The sequence below is a fragment of the Nomascus leucogenys genome, chromosome 3, assembly GCF_006542625.1.
Source record: "Nomascus leucogenys isolate Asia chromosome 3, Asia_NLE_v1, whole genome shotgun sequence".
NCBI lineage: Eukaryota > Metazoa > Chordata > Mammalia > Primates > Hylobatidae > Nomascus > Nomascus leucogenys.
In genome coordinates this window covers 29,832,984-29,853,247 of record NC_044383.1, presented here as the reverse complement: position 1 = coordinate 29,853,247, position 20,264 = coordinate 29,832,984, and the positions used below count along the sequence as shown (strand labels likewise).

General features: G+C 50.0%; 1 protein-coding gene across 3 annotated transcripts in view; it reads right to left on the bottom strand.

Annotated features, from left to right (window-relative positions):
- The window catches only part of SH3PXD2A (SH3 and PX domains 2A), a 257,237-nt gene that overhangs the window by 190,393 nt on the left and 46,580 nt on the right, over positions 1-20,264 (bottom strand). For all 3 annotated transcript variants that reach the window (XM_030807435.1, XM_030807429.1, XM_030807433.1), the window contains exon 2: positions 12,370-12,450. In XM_030807435.1, coding sequence (XP_030663295.1) covers positions 12,370-12,450 — 81 coding nt within the window. The remainder of the gene's footprint in view (positions 1-12,369; positions 12,451-20,264) is intronic.

The window sequence follows — 20,264 nt, the reverse complement described above, 5'->3', positions numbered from 1 at the left end:
AACATGGAGAAACCCCGTCTCTACTAAAAATACAAAAATTAGCTGGGCATAGTGGCAGGTGCCTGTAACCCCAGCTACTCGGGAGGCTGAGGCAGGAGAATCGCTTGAACCCGGGAGGCGGAGCTTGCAGTGAGCTGAGATCATACCACTGCACTCCAGCCTGGGTGTCAGCGCAAGACTCTGTCTCAAAAAATAAAATAAAATAAACTAGTGTCCCTGAGACACAGAGATGGCAGCCCCTAAAATCATCAGGAAGCTGAGGTCCAGCCTGGGGCGGGGGCTGCCGATGAGGGAATCAATGCAGCTCACATCTCCCGGTCATCACGCTGGTGGCAGATTGCCTCCCAGAGGGACAAATATCTTCCCTCAGAAAAGCCCACAACTCAGGCTCCCATAGCTTACCAGACTCCCCACATGCCTCATTCCAAAAGAGTCAAAAACAAAACCAGCTGCTGCCATCGTCAGTGGGGGAGGATGGGGGGGTGGGAGGACCAGGATGTCAAGACCTTCAGGCCCCAGATCGAAGCTGCCCCCACAAGCTGAAGGGAATGCCCACAGCATGCAGGCAAGATGCAGGTAGTCTAAGTCTACATCCCGGGCTGCCCACTTAGCGTGGCAACACCCGTTCTGTGCATTCTACCCTCATGCTCTGCCAGCTGAGGGCTCTTTCACCCAGGATGACTCTGGATTTTCCCCTTAGGGTCCCCAGCACCATGCGTGGAGTCAGGCACGTAGCTAGTGCTCCTCTAGAGGTGTCAGGAGGCACTTGAAATTCCCTCCAGCAGGAAGAGAGTGACCTGGTCACACCTGAAGCTTCACAGGGTGTGTATACGTACACGCACACGCACACACAACACTCACCTGGCCACCACCAAAGATCCTCCTTCCCTTTATTCTCCAGTTTGCGGGGGGGGGGGGGCACTGTCACCCAACACACTTTCCAGACAACTTTCCTGTTGGTTATCCAAAGAGGGGTAAGATGAGGGCCCAGTAGGGGCAGAGCTGAATTTTCTAAGTTGGACCTTTGGGCCTAGGAGCAGAGGAGGAAGGAGGTGGCAGAGGCAGCAACTGCATTCCAACGCCTCCCTGATGTGACACCCAAACACACCCTGACATGACACTGTACACCAGGAAAACAAAGCGTGCAGCTCTGAGCAGTCATGCAGGTGGTGTGAGCCGACTCTGACACTGCCCCGGCAAAGCTGGGGTTTATTATTCAACAATGAGAGAGGCAGGTGACGGTGGGCAGGAGATGTGGGCTGAGCTCCAGGAAGCAGCTGAGCCTGGGAGGGAGCCACCAGCGACCTTTCTGGGATCTAGAGAGAAGTCTTCAGCTCTCTGCAAAGGCAGCTTCTCTCTAGAGTGAATGGTTCCCCACCACTCCCTCCAGGCACTCTCAGTGAGGCAACAGAAGCTTCCTGCCCTCATCAGCCAAAAACAGAAAGAGGACTTTTTTTTTTTTTTTTTTTAGAGATGGAGTCTCGCTCTGTCGCCCAGGCTGGAGTGCAGTGGCGCGATCTCAGCTCACTGCAACCTCCGCCTCCTGGGTTCACGCCATTCTCCTGCCTCAGCCTCCCGAGTAGCTGGGACTACAGGCGCCCGCCATAACCCCTGGCTAATTTTTTTTGTATTTTTAGTAGAGACGGGGTTTCATGTGTTAGCCAGGATGGGCTCAATCTCCCGACCTCGTGATCCGCCCGCCTCGGCCTCCCAAAGTGCTGGGATTACGGGCCAGAAAGAGGACTTCTGAGCGGAAGGCTAAGAACCCAGACTGGAGTGAGCTAGAAGCGAGAGTACTGGAGTTCTAGTCCTACTGTCACTTGCTGTGATCTTGGACAAATCACTCCCTGCTTGGGACCTCATTTCCTTGTCTGTCAAATAAGGGAAATGGGCAAGATCAGAGGGCAACCATTTAGTTTCATCTCAAGGTGCCATTGCCAACTGATAGGTAGTGACTTCCTAAAGATACTTGGTTTTGTTTTTTAGAAAGACTCTGAGACCATGTCTGGGCTCGTAATCAATTAACAATGTCTGCCATGGGTACAGGACAGGAGAATGCCATGATCAATTAGTGATGTCTGCTGTAGGCATGAGTGGGAGATGGCAACATAAGTGCCAGATACTTGTCATCCTGCTAGATATCTCTAAGGGCTTCCTGGTTGGAAAACTTATAATTCCACCGCTGATTTCCCAGCGGACATAGTTAACATCAGTTGACAAACATGTACTTCCCATATTGTGCTATTTGCACACAGCTGATTTCTCTCCCTGAAAGGGACATTCTCAGCCCTGCTGGACAGTCATTGGGGGAGCAGTGATGCCCCCAAGGCTCCTAGCACTCACACTCACAAGACGTCACCCAGAAGTTTAGAGCCAATGAACAGTGCCAAGGATTGACACCCAGAGGACATTCCAGCTTCTTACAATTTTCCCCAGTTTACAAAAGAGCTTCCCCCACTGTATGAAAATCCCACATTGACCCCATGGAGAGGCTGGGGGTGCAGCAAAGGGCAGAGATGGCTTTTGATTTTCCACTGCACAAATGAGGGTCTGATCTGACAGGGCCTTGAGTCCATTAGGAACAGGATTTGGCCGAACACCCTGTGAACACTGTGAATACCCTGGGCCTGGATCAAATGCACACAACCATCCAAAATGAGGCTCACAGAGCGAGTCCTCATCTGTATAGGAAAGGTGTGATTTCCCACGCACACCTACAGCACGGTGCATATCTGACAACTCCCAGCAGCTTCAGTGTCACACAAGTTCCCCAGCTCTCTTGATGTCCACAGGCTCTGGCTGGGTGGAAAGTTCTCCTGAGGGCAGGCCCCGAGGCGGTGGTTCTCAGGGCCTGAGCTCAGCTCTCTGGGTCTTATCTCCCTTTATGCACAGATATGCAGAGACCTCTCCCAGATGCTGTATCCCCGCTGCCACCACCTTCCTTCCGTACCTCTCTCCATCTGTTTGGAACCAGGTCCGGAGTTGCTCTGGACCTGAGAGGCCCCCACAAGCACAAGGGTCTTCCTAAACCCACAAGGTTGGGAAACTGCACGAGAAGTTGCAAACTCCATCTGCTTAAAGGGGAAAAAAGATCAACCAAAACTTTTCCCAACACCCTCCAGCCAGACCGCAGGTAACCCCAGGATTCAAACTCAGTGGTAACTGGCTTTCCCATCCTGAGCCTGCCCAGAGGTGCCAGTTCACCCTGGTCTTCCTCTCCCAATATTCCACAACCCCCTCACCTGCCAACAGGATCTGCCAAAGGGGAACTCAGGAGAGGCAGGAGGAAGCTGGAGTTCATACTCAGGCCACAGGCACAAGTTGAAAGGGGCGCTGGAGCCCAGCCAGCTCCCAGGTGGAGCGCAGCCAGCCAGGGAATCCCCAAGAGCCGATGGAAGCCCCACAAGGCTCCCCTGGAACCCTTCTGTGTTCCTTCAGGAATCAAAGATGCCTCTTTCCAGGAGCAAGGAAAAGCTGTCAACTAATAATTACTTTTTAAAAAACAATGTTTTCCTAACAGCATTGTTGGAAGGGAAATAGGTTTGTAGTTAAACTTTGGAGGTGAAAAGCATTTATCTAGAAAACCTTTAACACTGCCTTCTGCCTCTCTCCCCTGGAGGCAGACCGAGCTATTTGGTGAAAGTGATGCCTATATTAACGGGGCGCAGGAAGAAACTTCTGTCTCTAGATGGAGTGGGGCTCTCTGGCTTTTTGGAGTTTTAAGCTTCTGAGGGCCTAATTGGTGACATTTCAGCTTCCCTGTCTAGAGTCTCTGTGCCAGGCCTATATTAAGGGCTTTCTTTATATGAACGGTTTCATTTCATTTTTCCTGTTACCCAGTGAGGCAGTTATTACTATACACCCATTATACAGATGAGAAATCAAGCACAGAGAGGTTAAATCACTCATCAAAGCTTAGACAGTAAGTGCTGGGGCTGCTCTTGAAACCCAAGCGCCCTGGCCCCGGAGTGCATGCCCTTAGCCACTGTGCCCCAGCAACACACAACTCTGAGTACAGTTTCGTCATGACACAAGAACCCCCGCCCAAGTGCTTCCTGCCTCAATATGTAGTTCGCAGATTTTGAGTAATATCTGAATACAAGATTCCAGTTGGACAAGATAATTTGGACAGGTCCCTGGGGTTGGTGGTAATGGGATCTAACCAGTTTACATTCCACAGGAATGATCTAGAATGATGGTCCAGGAAATATGAGGTAATGTGATTTTTATAATGAGTTTCATGTTTTCCTTGTTAGACATGTTCTTATGTTTACTTTTTTCACCTGTGCTTTCTGTCCCATTATACCATAATGATCAGGAAAGACATATTTTATTTTTGACTTCCCACCAACCCTAGCTCCCCCCATAGGTGTCTCTTTTAACTATTCAATATTAATGTTGCAAATAATATATGAATGCATTCTCCTTTTCTAAAAGCGTAAAACATTAAGATAAGGTTCCCACTTTATCAAGTCCTTCCTCCCACTGATATCCCTAACCCCCATCTAGAGATGACTCGGATACCAATCTGGAGTACAGCCTTCTAGATTAAAAAACATTTACATTCATATGCTGGATGTGTGCCTGCAAAATATATACCTTGTTGTTGGAGTTTTTTTAATATAATTATTATCATACTATAAATACTGTTTTGAAACTTGCATTGCTTGTTCAGAATGTTTCTTGGAGATCCACCCATGGATCAGTCTCATTTGCTTTGACTGTTGTACTAAGTGCTGTGAGAATACCACAGTTGACTTAGCGACTCTGTATGGATGGTCTTTTAGGCTGTTTCCCATTTTTGCCATTGCAAACAACATGAGGCTGTCTGTGCCTGCCTGGGACCAGTGAATGACCTCAGTCAAGGCTGATGTTCTCCTCTGTCTAGGGCATGTGAGGATTCACAATGACCCATGCTCAGCACATTCTGAAGCTGGCACTGCCACACCAGATGTGCTGGAGCTCTCTGCAATCCTTGGTACAAGATCATTCTTAGAACTTAGCAGGTTACCTCCCCAGGCTGTGGCCCCAACGCTGTAGTCTAGGGTCAGTGATCTCAAACAAATTCCCTCAATGATTAAAAGGCAGAGTGCCTGCGGAAGAGACATTTCCTCCTCTTTTCTGCTTTCAGGTTGGTTCTTGGCACACACTGGGATCACCCCAGGTTGATCTCAGCTGAGGCCTGCTCTGGATATTAAACCAAATGAAAGCTTATATAAATTTAATGAATAGAAAAATTAACACAGTTTGTTACCTGCAAAGTGAGGCACTCGGAATAAGAACTCCTCTAACTCTGAAAATGCAATAATCCCATAAAGCTCCATAAGTGACATCAGTACACATCCACACGCACATACACATTCATTCCAAGGCTGGTTATGAGTGATTCAGGAATTATAATTTTTTCACCCATCATGAGGTGGGCTGTTGGAGATCTGGAAAGTGAATGTGACCCTGGGGTGGGGTGCATGGGTGGAGAGTCTGGAGAGATGAATAAGGAAGAGAGAGAAAAGCTTGTCAAAATAGGTTAAGTCCTTCAGTGCCAATGAGCAAACCTGAACAACCCTCTTAACTCTATCTTCCAAGTGGTGCGGGGGAAAATAAAGGGCCTCTCCCAGCTCTGATCAAATATTGACCCTGTGCACTCGCTGGCCAGAGTTCAGACTAAAGCACCAGCAGCACAGTGGAGTCGGTGTTTGCAGAGCAATTACTGTAGCCCAGTGCCTTGTAGGTCAGGTTGTGAAACAGTCGTCCATGGAGCCAGGGCTTCAGAGAGCCTTCCGGCCCCTCCTCAGTGGGACCAGGAAGGAGCTGTGCAAGGAAACAGACAAAGGCTGGAAACGTGGTCCAGCCACCGGTGAGAAAGCAACTGAAAAGGGCATCTGCCACCCCTCCTCCCACCTCAACTGCACCTCCAAGCAACCCAGGCCCTTAATCACCAAATGGGCCTCGACATTAGGCCCTGTCCTGGTCAGCTTCCCCTGGGACAGGTCCTTTTCCTGGTCAGATAGGGCTGAGTGGTGAGTTATTTTTAGAAGAAACCAATTTCCACTTGGAGGCTAAGAGCTTCACCTCTTCCCTGTTCTTAATTTGACATCTGAAAGGCTCTTAGAAGCCCTCTTGGGAAACTGACCTGGTTTCCAGAAGAACTGTTTGGAATAGCTGCTGAGCTGAAATGCTCTAAGGATGGGCAAACTATGCAGGAGAATAATCTCCCTCTTCTTGCCAGGGCCCTAGAAGACTTCAGGGGGCAACCCGGGAAGGGGCTGGGAGGTGACAGATCACTGTAGGGTGGCCAGAAAGCCAGCTCAAGTCTGTTGTGTGTTCAAAGTTGTCTAAACTACCAGTCTAATAGAATTTTCTGTGATAATAGAAATGTTCTATATCTGCCCAATACACAACCACTAGCCACGGCCGCCACTGAGTACTTGTGATCTAGCAAGTGCAACCAAGGAACTAAACATTTACTTTTATTTTGTTTAATTTTTAAAATTTAATTTCAAAAATTTTTAATTAACTTTAAATAGCCACAGGTGGCTAGTGGCCACCGCATTGGACAGTACAGCTTTAAAGCCTCCGTACCTGGGAGTTCTGAGTGGGCAGCCCCTGTGTGTGAGCCTGGGTCTGAAGGCTCATGGCAGGAGATATGGGGAGAGAAGAAGGTCTGGGGAAGAGCAGAGGGCATTATCCTGATGCTCATGGATGGATTTCAGGTGGGGTATGAATAACCAAAAAGGTTATTAGAATTATAGATGCACATTCATGCACTTGTCTGGGGAGAGAGTCTTTGGCTTTCATTAGAAACACAAAAGAGTCTCTCATCTCAAAAGTAAAATAAGATAAAATAACTCACTGATGTGTCAGATAAAACTTACTTCTTCAGGAAGCCTGCCCTGATCCCAGAGTATAAGGTTTCCCTATAAGATGTCTATGGCACCTTCCTTTGTTACATCTGGAATGGTGTAAAACAATATTGTTTGTTTTTGTTTTTTAACTAAAATCTGTCTTCCCTCACTAAGCTGTGAGACCCATAAAGGCAGAAACCAGATCTGCTTTGGATCATCAATGTGTCCCAGAGCTGGCATACCGCCTGGATGTACAAGGCAGACACTTAATATTGGAAGGATGGGAGGAAGGAAAGAAGGAAGGGAGGGATAAAGGGAGAGAGGGAGGATAGAAGGAAGGAAGGAAGGAAGGAAGGGAGGGAGGGAGGGAGGGAGGGAGGAAGGAAGGAAGGAAGGAAGGAAGGAAGGAAAGAAGGAAATTAGAGACATACTTTATCCTGATAAGGATTCTCAAAAAACAACCAAATACCCCCAAACTAGAGTGTAGGTGTTTGGCTATGTCACCCTAGGCCGCTGTCACTAATTAAGACCATATGGGGGCTGGGTGTGGTGGCTCATGCCTGTAATCCCAATACTTTGGAAGACTGAGGCGGGAGGATCACTTGAGCCCAGGAGTTTGAGACCAGCCTGAGCAACATAGTGGGACCCTGTCTCTACAAAAAATAAAAAAAAAATTAGCTAGTCATGGTGGCATGCATCTGTGATCCCAGCTACTTGGAAGGGTCAGGCTGGAAAATCTCTTGAACCTGGGAGGTCGAGGCTTCAGTGAGCCATGATCACATCACTGCACTCCAGCCTGGGTGACACAGCGAGACCCTGTCTCTAAAAACTAAATAAATAAATGTAAAAAAAAAAAAAGAGAGAGAGAGACCATATGGATATCTTCTTTGTTCCCTCTCCCAAGAATGCTGCTTCCTTCCTCTTCATCTCATAGCATGTTGCTTGTACCTCAATCTAGTATTTATTTCATCTACAGTGGACTTAACTGTTTCCAAGTTTGCCTTCCCCACGAGATGTAGATTCCTGGCAGGAAGAGACCTTGTCCTTCTCAAAAGTGTGTTCCTCAGCCTGCGCCACTTCTGCTCTGTACAAAAGCTGCTGCCTGGGGGGCCTTAGCACAGGCCCATCCACTCTTACCTGGAGCCAGCCTGGACTACCATCTTTCTACTTCCACCCTTTCCTCTCACACTCAGCCAGGCTGGGGCTCCCAGATTTAACAAGTGAAAATACAGGATGCACAATTAAATTTGAATTTCAGATAAACAACAAATAACTTTTTTTAGTGTAAGTATATGCCATGCAATGTTTGGAACATCTTTTTTTTTTTCGAGGTAGGGTCTTACTCTGGTTGCCCGGGCTGCAGTGCAGTGAGGCAATCACAGCTCACTGAAGCCTGGATCTCCCTGGCCTCAAGCAATTATCCCAGCTCAGCCTCCTGAGTAGCTGGAACTACAGGCGCATGCCACCACACTCGGCTAATTTTTTTTATTTTTTGTAGAGACGGGATCTTGCCACATTGCCCAGGCTGGTCTTGAACTACTGAACTCAAGCAATTCTCCCACCTTGGCCTCTCAAAGTGCTGGGATTATAGGCATGAGCCACCACACCCAGTGCCCACACTTATTCTTAAAAAACCATTTGCTGTTTATCTGAAATGTAAATTTAATCTGGCATCTCATATTTATCTGGCAACCCTAATCCAGGGCCTCACAGGTAGCAGGTAAGCTGTGAGTGAAGAAGGTGGGTGGTGGGATGGGAAGGGGACGCTGAGATAAATGGCTCTGCTCTGCACAGTCCTAAGGCTTCAAAAAGCGTGGAATGAGCAGTTACTAGGTGATCGGGGCGGGGGTTCTCGCCGTCTCTCCCAACCCTCTGACTTTCCCCATTCCCTGTGAACAGCTCCTCAATGCACCACCAGAATTCTAAGTACCCTGTCCTTAATGCCATGAGTCACCCCAAAGGGACAATGAACCTTCTCCAAGGACAAGCCTCAGGCTCTTGGCTTCCTCCCGCTTGCTGTTCTCAGGGCTGGTGTGTGCCTGAGACTGTTCATTTCCAAGGATCTACTGAGAGCTTCACATGCAGGGCAGTTAGGTCCAGGCAGGAGTTTTGAAGATAATAACCAGACAAACGCTCTGCTTCAGATCTTAGAATTTGGGAGAAGTTGGGGAGTGTGGGGGTGAGGGGGTGGGGAAGGGCTGTGCTGACGTGGAAGCTGCTGTGGAGAGAAATGGAAAAACCGAAGAGTGTGGGGTTTCTGTTCAGATGACAGAGCACCCTTCAAGTGCTTCCTGGCCTCATGGCTGCAGAGTGTGAAGGGCAGGGTGCAAGTGTCCATCTCTCTGTGTGCCCTCAGAGGGAGAAACAGAGGGTCCATGTGCTGTTTCGAATGAAACTGGATCTGCACATACCCCACGGCCCTCAACTCACGATCAGAGAGGGTCAGGGACCACTTGGGATCGCTTTGCACGTGGTTCCCGGGCTGTGCGACAGAGGTGGGAACCTAAGGCCGCCTCGTGGGTGCCTGGCCTTCGGGAACAAAGGAAAACATCTGAAGAGGGAGACATAAGGGAGGGGACGTATGGGGAGACCCACACCGGGGTGCAGGGAACCAACTTGTACAGGGGGGAACCAGGAGTCTATCAAAGGGGTGTCCAGGCCTCCTGTTGTTATCCGAATAGACCCCCAAATGCTGCCCAAGTAGTATCGGGTGTGAATGTATGATTCATGACCTAAACTGGTTTAGCTCAGCAGTTCCTTTTTTTTTTTGAGACAGGGTCTCACTCTGTCACCCAGGCTGGAGTGCAGTGGTGCAATCATAGCTCACTGCAGCCACGACCTGCCAGGCTCAAGTGATCATCCCACGTCAGCTTCCTGAATAGCTGGAACTACAGGCACACCATCACACCTGGCTAGTTCTTCACTGGGGGTCCACAGGGGGTCTGTGAACACTTGCCACTGTAAGTAAAATTGTATGTATCCACTCTTTTCCTGGGGAGAGGGCTTCCATCAGATTCACAGAGGGGTCTATGGCCCCCAGGAGGCTTAGAACCATGAGTTGGTGAAACCCCGGGAGCAGCTCCCTGGAGGCGGGCCTGGTGAGCCTGGGATTCTCAGGGTCAGCCAAAAAGGAAAAGAGCAAAACATTTCCGAGAGCTGCCCCTGGGCCACACCCCAGCTCCCAACGGGCTCCCACCCTGCCCCCCAGGACAGCTTCAGAGAGGAGCCTGAGGCCTACCTGGCTCTGAATATGCCGGCAGGGACTGGGCACAGGGAGCTCACCACAGAGTGATGCCAAGTGAGGGAAGCCACAGAGCAACATCAGTGAGTGGGTCTCCAGCCACTAGATGCCCCCCAGCCATGCAGCCCAACATCCCTGCAACCTGGCAACACCAGGCAACTCACTAGGGAACTAAGTGTTGGGAGAAACGTGGATTCACTCATTCGTTCCTCCTAACAACCCTACCGGGCAGGCAATTCGAACCTTCACACTACAGATGAGGAAAGCAAGCCTAGAGAAGTGAAGAAGCCTGTCCGGAGTTGCTTTTCAAAATGAACGCCGCTAAAACTCACCATGGCAGGTAAAATGGGTTCGTAAAGATGCTATGCTTGGCTCATAAGTTAATTTCCAAAGAACAATTCCAACCCCTTCCCAAACTGCGTCTACAGGTCAGCAATGACCCACATGGCCAAGCCTGGCCAAGCTCATGGCCATTGCCAAGCTAGGGCCAGCACACTGCACTAGCTGCTCCCTGCTTGCGTGTCCCCTTTCCACACACAGGGAATGAGCCCTCCAGGCAAGGGAGGTGGTGGGGGGGGAGCAGCATTCCTTTCTCCTGAGATTCTGCAATGCAGGGGGGGTGGGGGACCATAAGGGAAGAGGGGGAAGAAAAGTCTGATTTGGAAGTTTCCACTGGCTTTCAGGCCCCTCCAGCTCATCAATGAGTCCTTTCAGGGTTCCCTCTCCCCAGCTGAGTTATCACTTCCTGTCCAGCACACTGCACCCATTGATGGGGTATCAGCAAACCCCACCAGATTACACCGGAATTAAGGAGACTGGACATGAATAGAGGAGGGAAGAGGAAGAAGGCTGGAGAGTAAGGAGTGGCTTTCAATCCCATATTCAATGGGATATTCAATCCCACATTGTTGGATTAAGAGAGGATTTGTAATACAGGAAGCTAGCTCACCCTTGGCTTGTCTCATAGGTAGGGCAATGAGGACAATGAGATAGAATCAGGTATTGGGGGCAAGCACATGGCACCCAAGATGACCTCTCCAAGATGACTGACAACCAAAGGCCTGCCAAGAAAGGAGTGGACCCTGGCTGTGAGGGTAGAAGTGGGTGTCTCTTTGCATTCTTATTGGCCTAAACCAGGCTCACAGCCCCGAGAGGAATCTAGAACATCTTGGCTCTACCTGAAAGGGCTGCTGCTCAACTCACACTGATTCTCCCTTCTCCAGTACTTGCCTGTGATCCACAGAGGTGGGCTCCCTAGTGGCCATGTCCGTGCTAAAAGACCCTCAACTCCCAGTCATACTGATTGGTCCAGAGAGGGCACCTGACCCAAGCCAGACCAGTCAAAATCGTCCCTGGGATTTTTCAACTTGGAACTGGGAAACAGTCAATCTCCCCTCTGTTGGGAGCCAAAAGATATAAAATTCTAGAGCTGCTGACAGCCATATTCCTCAGGGTGTGAGGTAACAGAGGCTGAGGGCAGTGCCAGAGGGAAGCAGAGACAAGACAGAGGGAGAGCAGATACTGGTTTCAGGCATTCCTGAAGCCTCTGCCTCACTGCCCTTCTCACCATGTGGTCGGTTGCACAGGCTTCCCTGGTCCCTCGTTCCAATCACGTCTCCTTTGTGTCTAAGCCAGTGCAAGTGTAAAACAATCACTTGCAACCCAAAGAGGCCTAACTTAGCTGGCACCAAGGGGGTGTCTGCAGGGGTAGCTGTGGGACCCATACTACCATTCCCTTGTGAACATGCCTTTGTGTCTTAGAGACACACACCTACCACGTACACGTACAAACTGGGTGGCAAGTGCCTCATTCGGTTAGACAGACACTGTGGTATGTATGCCTAGTTTGTGCCTGTAGTTGAAAAAATTGCTTATTTTCTGTTTCAGTCTTCCCTGTGTGTTTGCTTTCTTTGCCTGCAATGATGTGGTGGCTTCTGTCTCACCCTGGATGTTTATAGACACACGTCTGTTCAGGCACACAGCACCTCCCGCCATCCTCCCACCTCTCCACCACAGTTTCCTACCCTGCAGGCAAGGGAGGGTGACAGAGCATGACTGTTAAGACCATCGGAGAAGGCCAACAAAGCCCCGAGTGTCTGCCTGCAGTATGCAAGATTGAGATGAGCCCAGCTCCACCTTCGAGCTTCCCTCCTCTGTCCCTCTGCTCCCACCTGGACTCTGACCCTGACAGCTCTGTTGGGGGCTCCCTGGATAAGCGAGGGTATGAGAGAGGCCAGCCCACCAGAGAAACTCGGGCCACTGTCCGAGCTCTGACCAACTCACCTGCAGGTCAAAGAACTTGCTGTACCTCCGGTAGATGGTCTGGGAGGTGGAGTCAGACCAGGTCACATTGATTATGTATACCTGTGGGAAAAAGGTAAGAGCAGGTGAGCAAGGCTGGATTTCAAGCTGTCTGTGCCAGGCATCATGTAACATGACTGCAGGTGTTCCATATGGCAGGACCACTCTTTTTCTTATCTCATCTGTCCCTAGGGGCTAGCACAGTATCAGTTACCATATAGATGCTACAATATATGTCTAAATGCACACACACACACACACACACACACACACCCCTAGAGGGATATTTCATCAAATGCCAACAATGATTATCTTAGGAAAGTAGGATCGGAATGAGTGGTTTTAATTTCCTTCCTTTTATTTGTATATATTTCATACAATAAACATAAAATTGAGGTTATTACATTTTTGTTTGTTTGTTTTTGAGACAGAGTCTCATTCTGTCGCCCAGGCTAGAGTGTAGTGGCGTGATCTCGGTTCACCGCAACCTCCACCTCCCTGGTTCAAGCAATTCTCCTGACTCAGCCTCCCGAGTAGCTGGGATTACAGGCGCCTGCCACCATGCCTGGCTAATTTTTGTATTTTTAGTAGAGACGGGGTTTTGCCATGTTGGCCAGACTGGTCTCGAACTCCTGACCTCAGATGATCTACCTGCCTTGGCCTTCCAAAGTGCTGGGATTACAGGCATGAGCCACCATGCCTGGCCTTTTTAGATAGCTAATTTCCACTGGTTCACAAACTTTAGAGTGAATGAGACTCTACAAGAGGCCTTCCAAAATTGCAGGTGGACCCCGCTCTCTGAAATTCTGCAGACCTGGGTTTTGAGGGCTCGGATGTTTACACTTTTAACAAACCCCAGCTTATTTTGCTACAGTGGATCCTTAGAACTCACTCTGAAATGCCTTTCAGGGGACCAGAAGTGCTCAGAGATGTGTGATTCATCTCAGCATCCCTGTCTTTGCTCAGTGCCTGGCACAGAGCAGGTGCTCAGAAAACACTTTGCTATGTTGAACAAACACACTGGTCTTCTGGATGAGAAACGGATTTGAAGAAGAGGCGTTAGCACATGGGAGACTGGAAAACTTTTCTCTTTGGGAGCCTCACAATGAAGGCATCTCAGGGCCAGGCTGTCACCCCGGTTCCCAAGTCTCCATCAGGCTCTGCAAGAGCTCATGCCACTCTGGAAGGCTGAACTGACTTAGGAATCCTTGGAGAAGGAGAGAAAGCCCCCGGTACACACAATCTGGCCTGCTCTTCCCACTATTTCTGTCTCTCCTGGGAGAGGCCTGAGTTAGAGGAATGGGTGCCCTCCCACAGCCTCAGGGCTATTCTGTTGAACTTCTCCCTGGGAGGGACACCTGCAGGGGTGTCTCCAGAAGGACAGTTAAGGGAGGACACTGACAAGACACAGGTGAGACCTCTGCCTCCCTTCCTTCCTCAGGAGAGAGGCAATGGCTGTAGGTCCTCAGTGGTGGTTCCCAGGCCAGGGCGCCCTTTAGGATCACCTGGGGCCAGGGGAGGGCTTCATAAAAATTCAGATTCTGGGGTCTCTGACCTACAGTCACTGTGTCCTGTAGGTCTGTGGGGTTGGGGCTGGGGGGATTCTACCAGTAAGAACAAAATAGCCAGTGAGGTCAGGCACCTGGGCCATGATGAGAAGGAGGAACGTTAGCAAAGAGAAGTGGCATTTAGACACTTTGCCATCAGACTGGCCCACCTCCCAGGTGCCTGGAACAGGGTTTGCCGCAGGCGTGGTGAGGCTTTGTGCTTGGCTGCTCAGGTAATACACAAGAAAATGAGCTGAATCCAGTCTCTTCTCCCTTCCTATCTCTATGACACAGAGGCAGCCTCATGCCGTGGCGAGTTTTTTCTGAAACGCGACCAAGGAGAGGGCCATAAAGCCAAAGCAAACAGGCCTGAGTGCTGCCACCCAGAGATGGGGCATTTATGACATGTGACCCTGATACAGAACATAAGGTAAAAGGCCACCCCTATCTTCATCAGCTCAAAATAGACTATTGGCTATTATTATAATAAATGGGGGTATGCTTTGCTTTACATCATATGTAAATAGGTATCACATGATACATTGTAAAACCATTTTGATAACTTAATGTTACCTAATGTTTAAGCAACTAAACGTAACTAGTTACCAGTATAGCATAAAGCATGTATATGCATGCATTAGCTCATTTAGTCTTCAGCCCAATGAGGTAGCTACCACTGTTATTCCCATATTGTACAAGAAGAAGGTGAGGCTCAGGGAAGCTAAGTAACTTACCTGAAGTTATACAGCTAATAAATTACAGAGCAAAAGATTTGAACCCAGGTCTAGCTGAGTTCTAATACCTATGCTCTTAACTGAACTGGACTATCTCCCTGTGTGTAAATTTATCTAAATTGAACTACTTTGATCAGGACTGAATGACACTGTCAACCAAAAAGTATCTGAAACAAGTCTCAATCAGTTCAGAAAGTGTGTTTTGCCAAGGTAAAGGACACACCTGCGATACAGCTTCAGGAGGTCCTGATGACATGTGCCCAAGGTGGATGGGGTACAGCTTGTGTTATACATTTTAGGGAAATACATCAATCAATACACATAAGATTTACATTGGTTCCATCTGGAATGGTGAGACAACTCTAAGCAGGGGACGAGGGGCTTCCAGGTCATAGGTGGATTTAAACACACTCTGATTGGCAATTGGTTGAAAGAGTTCCTACCATTGGAAAGGAGTGTCTGGATTAAGTAAGGGTTTGTGGAGATCAAGGTTTTATCATGCAAATGAAGCCTCCAGGCATCAGGCTTCAGAGAGAACAGATTGTAAATGTTTCTTATCAGATCTTAGGTCTGCACTGATATTGATGCTGCGGGAGTATAATGAATCATGGCTGATCCCCACTTCCTGTCATGGCCTGAACCAGTCTTTCAGGTTCAATATTAGGGTGCCCGGGCTGAGGAGGGAGTGTATTCAGATGGTTGCTGGGGGCCTTCAAATTTTATTTTTGGTTGACATCATCTTTTTTTTTTTTTTTTTTTGAGACGGAGTCCGTCTCTGTCGACCAGGCTGGAGTGCAGTGGCGTGATCTCGGCTCATTGCGACCTCTGCCTCCCGGGTTCACGCCATTGTCCTGCCTCAGCCTCCCAAGCAGCTGGGACTACAGGTGCCCGCCACCACGCCTGGCTAATTTTTTGTATTTTTTAGTAGGGACAGGGTTTCACCGTGTTAGCCAGGATGGTCTCGATCTTCTGACCTCGTGATCTGCCTGCCTCGGCCTCCCAAAGTGCTGGGATTATAGGCATGAGCCACCGCATGTGGCCGGTTGACACCATCTTTTTAAATAAAGGTGTGGGTGGTCTGAGAAGCCTGCGGTGTGCTTGCTGAGGGAGTGCACCTAGAGGAATATCCAGGAACAAAGGCGACTCCGAGAGCCCGAGACCAAGAAGACACAGAACTGGGGGCCCAGACAGAAGCAAATAGTTAGGAATGCTACAAAACTGACTGACGCTGAGGACCCCCTCAAACTCAATGCTGTGGGATTTTCCTGGGGGTTATAACCTACCTGGGTCCCCCTGCTGACTCCTAGCTCCATCTCCCCTCCCACCTGCATCTCTGCTTCCCACAGGTCCTGGGGCAGGAGCAGAGGCTGAGCCCGCACCAGGTGCTGTCTCTCTGACCTCCACCCCAGGAGCTAAATGTGAGGAGGCCCAAGTGGCCAATCCGCCCCTGGAGAGACGGCTGCACTCGCCTGCAGGACATTAGACATCGGCCTTTCTCCAGAACCAACCAAGCGGAGCCCAGGGGAAGGGCTTAACTGAGGCTTAACACACATCCTCCATCCCACTAGCAATTAGGCTTCCCTTCACCTCCCAGAGAGAATCAATCACAGGCTCACAGCCCCTGGCAGCTGGGAGGATCCAGGGAGGCCTCTCCTTTAGCAGAGGAGAAACCCAGGGGCCAGGGTGGTGATTTGCCAAGGAAGGGGCATGGCCAGGTAGGAAGCAGCAGACTCTGGAGTCAGCCACATGTGGGTGCAGCACCCTCCTTATTGGCTGCAAGACCCCAGCCCAGCCGCTCAGGCCTTCAGACTCCTTCTCTATACAAAGGACACACCGTCAGGGCTGCCAGTACTGATGCAAACATGGTTATCACCGGAGTGTGCTCACATCCATTGGTGGCATAGCTGGGACAGGAACCCAGATGTCCCACTTCCCAGCCTAGCCTAGCACTACTCTGCACGTGACCAGAGCATCCCCCCTCGGAAAAGTTCTTTGCCCTCTACTCTTCAGAAATGTTGAAAACTGGCAGGGCATGGTGGCTCATGCCTGTAATCCCAGCACTTTGGGAGGCCAAGGCAGGAGGACCACTTGAGCCTGGGAGTTTGAGACTGGTCTGCACAACATAGTGAGGCTCTGTCTCTATTTTAAAAATAAAAGGGCAGGGCGCAGTGGCTCATGCCTGTAATCCCAGCACTTTGGGAAGCCAAGGCAGGAGGATCGCTGGAGCCCAGGAATTTGAGACTGGCCTGGACAACATAGTGAGGCTCTGTCTCTATTTTAAAAATAAAAGTTGAAAATTCACACGAAGTCATCTCTGTTCAACCCTTGGCCTAAAACCATACTAAAGAAACACCCCGCTGGAGAGCCAGCCGGAGGGAAGAGCTGACAGAGAGCTGTCTTTGTGGCCCTTGTCGGCCACAGCCACCTGGCTAGGATACAGCCACGCTTCCCCCCAAAAAGCAGTTCTTTCCTTGTTTGGCAAAGGATTGTTCCTGTTAACATCTTGCACCCCACTTTCTATGCCCTGAGCAGCCATGAATGTGTCTCAGTGTGAGGGATGGGGAAGCGAGCCCCATTCGCAGGTTCTCCCAAACTTCGGGGATTTGCCAGAGGCCCCTCAGCCTACCGCCCTGGACAGAGTCTAAATCTTGGGTTGAGGAAATAGCAAGAGACCTCCCTGGAGATAAGCCCAGAGATACGAGGACAATCTCCAGACCCCTCTCTCTCGTCTGCTTTCTTCCAAACCTTGGACATTCTAGATTATCACTCCAGACAGGTTATGGACACACAAAATTCCACCCCAGCCCATGCCTAGCTCCCTACCTCAACACCAGAGCTTCTTAAGTCTCCCTGAGCTGGCCTTGCCAGCACTGGAAACTTCAGAAACTTCAGAGAGAAACCGCAGAGAAAGAACAGGTGACAGGGAAGGGGGACAGGGCAGAGGTCATCCAAGAAAGCCAACTCTGTTTACAAGCCTGCATTGGGGGCCCAGATAGACTCTCCTCTGGCCTCAGGAGCAGTCAAGATAACATTACCCGGCAGCTGGGTCTCAAGAAAAGTTTGGCAATTAAACATCCCGCTTCCAAACGCTTTACTTGGGGTTATGTTTCACGGGTGGAGTTTCTCTTCCTTCTGGATTTTAAAAACCCATGGATTCTATTTCCCCTGTCTCCAGACATTTCAGGCAGATGGTAGGCGTCTATGAAGGCTCGCTAGAGGCTAGCAACTGCTTCCAGCTTCCCCTGGGTCAGCCCAGACTGAGGGGACCCAGGGGCTCAGGCCCTCCCACCATGCTCACCCTTGATGGAGGAGTGGAATCATCACCACAGACACCGCGTGGGAACTCTCGCTACACACCCAGCGCAATGCTCTGGCCCAACCAGTCCCACCCATCCGGAGGTCATCTTGGGCTGCCTTCTGTCTGCTCAGCTCACAAGGCCCACCAATGTCTGAGGCTTCCAAAATCGCCTTCCCAGTGGGTGCTTCTGTCCTCTATTAGCCTTGCTCCTTTCAACAAGAAAATGGCCTTGATGCAAACCAGACTTACAGCCCAGCTCCAGAGCACTGAGAATGAAGCCTAGCCCGTTTCTGTGGAGGGATGTCCATGATTTGATCTGGTCTGGGACCAATTAGCAACTGCAAATGTACAGCCCAACCATTCCTAGAAGGCCTAGGACCCGCCTTGTGTTTAATTAGAAAGTGCTGGTAGGTACCTGTTGCCCCCTTGGCTACAAAATGTACAATGAGAGGCAAGGAGTTAGGAGCTATGGAGGAAATTGCATATCTCCATGGTACTGTGGTCCCATTTACTGAGGAAGGCCTTACTTTCCCTGGACTCCTACCAGCTGCCCCTGGCCCCAGGCCCCAGGCCCCAGGCCAAACAGAAACTCAAAGGCAATCTTCCTTTACCTGCTCACATGACCATGGGGCTGGGATCAGCTGGCTGCACTAGGGCCATTGTATATGGTTGGGCAAGTTGTTCACCACCCAGTGGTTGCCTGGTCAAGTGGACAAGTAGGTGTGAAATCTAACCTATACTTCACACCCCAAACTGTGCACCCTGGCTCAGGACTGCAGCCACGCCGAGAAAAGCGTGCCTTATTCTAATGTACAAGCGCCTTGTTCCCCTGGGTGGGCTGTCAACGCTCTCTAGGGTCCTTGAGGTCATCCGATCTCTTCAGGAGCCCTAGCTCTTTAACTTACCCAAATATTCAGAGTCTGGGGATGCAGGGATAGCTAACATTTGGGACTGACTGCTAAAGCATATGGTCCCAGAAATCAAAATGAACACGATCAAGCAGCCAGAAAGAGGGAGTTCACGTGTGGGGACACGATCACTGCTCTGGCTTCCTAGTGGAGTTCATCATTGTCAGGCTCTTACCCAGGAAGATGCTGCCAGCCCGTCTAAGGTACTAATAGGCTCTAACCTTCTGTTCAAAGTGCCCCATGTACAAGGTTCTATCAAGGGGGGTTGGTAAGAAGAAGGCACATATACTCCAAATTAGTCCAGGCTGGTCCCCTAGATGCAGACCGCCCAGCAGAGCAGAGGACTCCAGGGCTGCGGCTCCCCATGAGAGTGCCTACACCAAACGCCAGCCCAGTGCCCCATCTCCTACCTGCTGTGGCCCACTGCATACCACCGGGAAGCAGTAAAGGCCCTGGTGTTAAAGATCCCTCTTTTTATTTCTTTTTTTTTTTGAGACAGGGTCTGGCTCTGTTACCCAGGGTGGAGTGCAACGGCGTGATCTCAGCTCACTGCAACCTCCGCCTCCTGGGTTCAAGCGATTCTCCTGCTTCAGCCTCCCAAGTAGCTGGGATTGCAGGTGCCCGCCATCACACCTGGCTAATTTTTGTATTTTTACTAGAGACAGGGTTTCACCATGTTGGCAGGCTGGTTTGTAACTCCTGGCCTCAAGTGATCCACCCACCTCAGCCTCCCAAAGTGCTGGCATTACAGGTGTGAGCCACCGTGCCCAGCCTAAAGACCCCTCTTGACATGGCTGCACCCAGATAAAAATCTCCCCAGAGTTCCGACATCTGATCTGGGTCCCCACTAGCCTAGCGAGTCTGTGACCATCCCTTGTGGCGCTCATAATATGCTTTCCACGATTAGTCAATTATTATATCTGCCTTGATTTGCTAATTGTTGGCTCAGAACACCCAGCTTGACACAGGCTGTGTTGGTCTCTATTTAACATGGGTGAGTCTATCTTCCTCCCAAGTCTCCCTATCCGCACAAACTATCTTCCTCTTCTCCCCCGAGGCTCTGCCAGTCTGCTGGACACACTGAGATAATGACTGGCTGATTTAATGCCAATCGAATTCACTGGCTCTGAAATGCCAAAGAGGTGGCTAGTAGCAACACTTGGAGACTGTCCCCATTCCCAGAAGCAAATCTCTGGTGGCCTAGGAGCAGAATACAAACACATCTTTGCCAACCCAAAACCCTGCCAGCAAAATCAAGTTCAACAGCCTGTGGCCACTTGGCTAAGGTTTCTGAGCTCAGCCTGAGAATGATGAGGACCCTCAGGGTAGGGCCCTATTAAAATTCCAACCCCTCCTCTAGAGTGGGTGTTCATTCTCAGGGTGGGGAGAG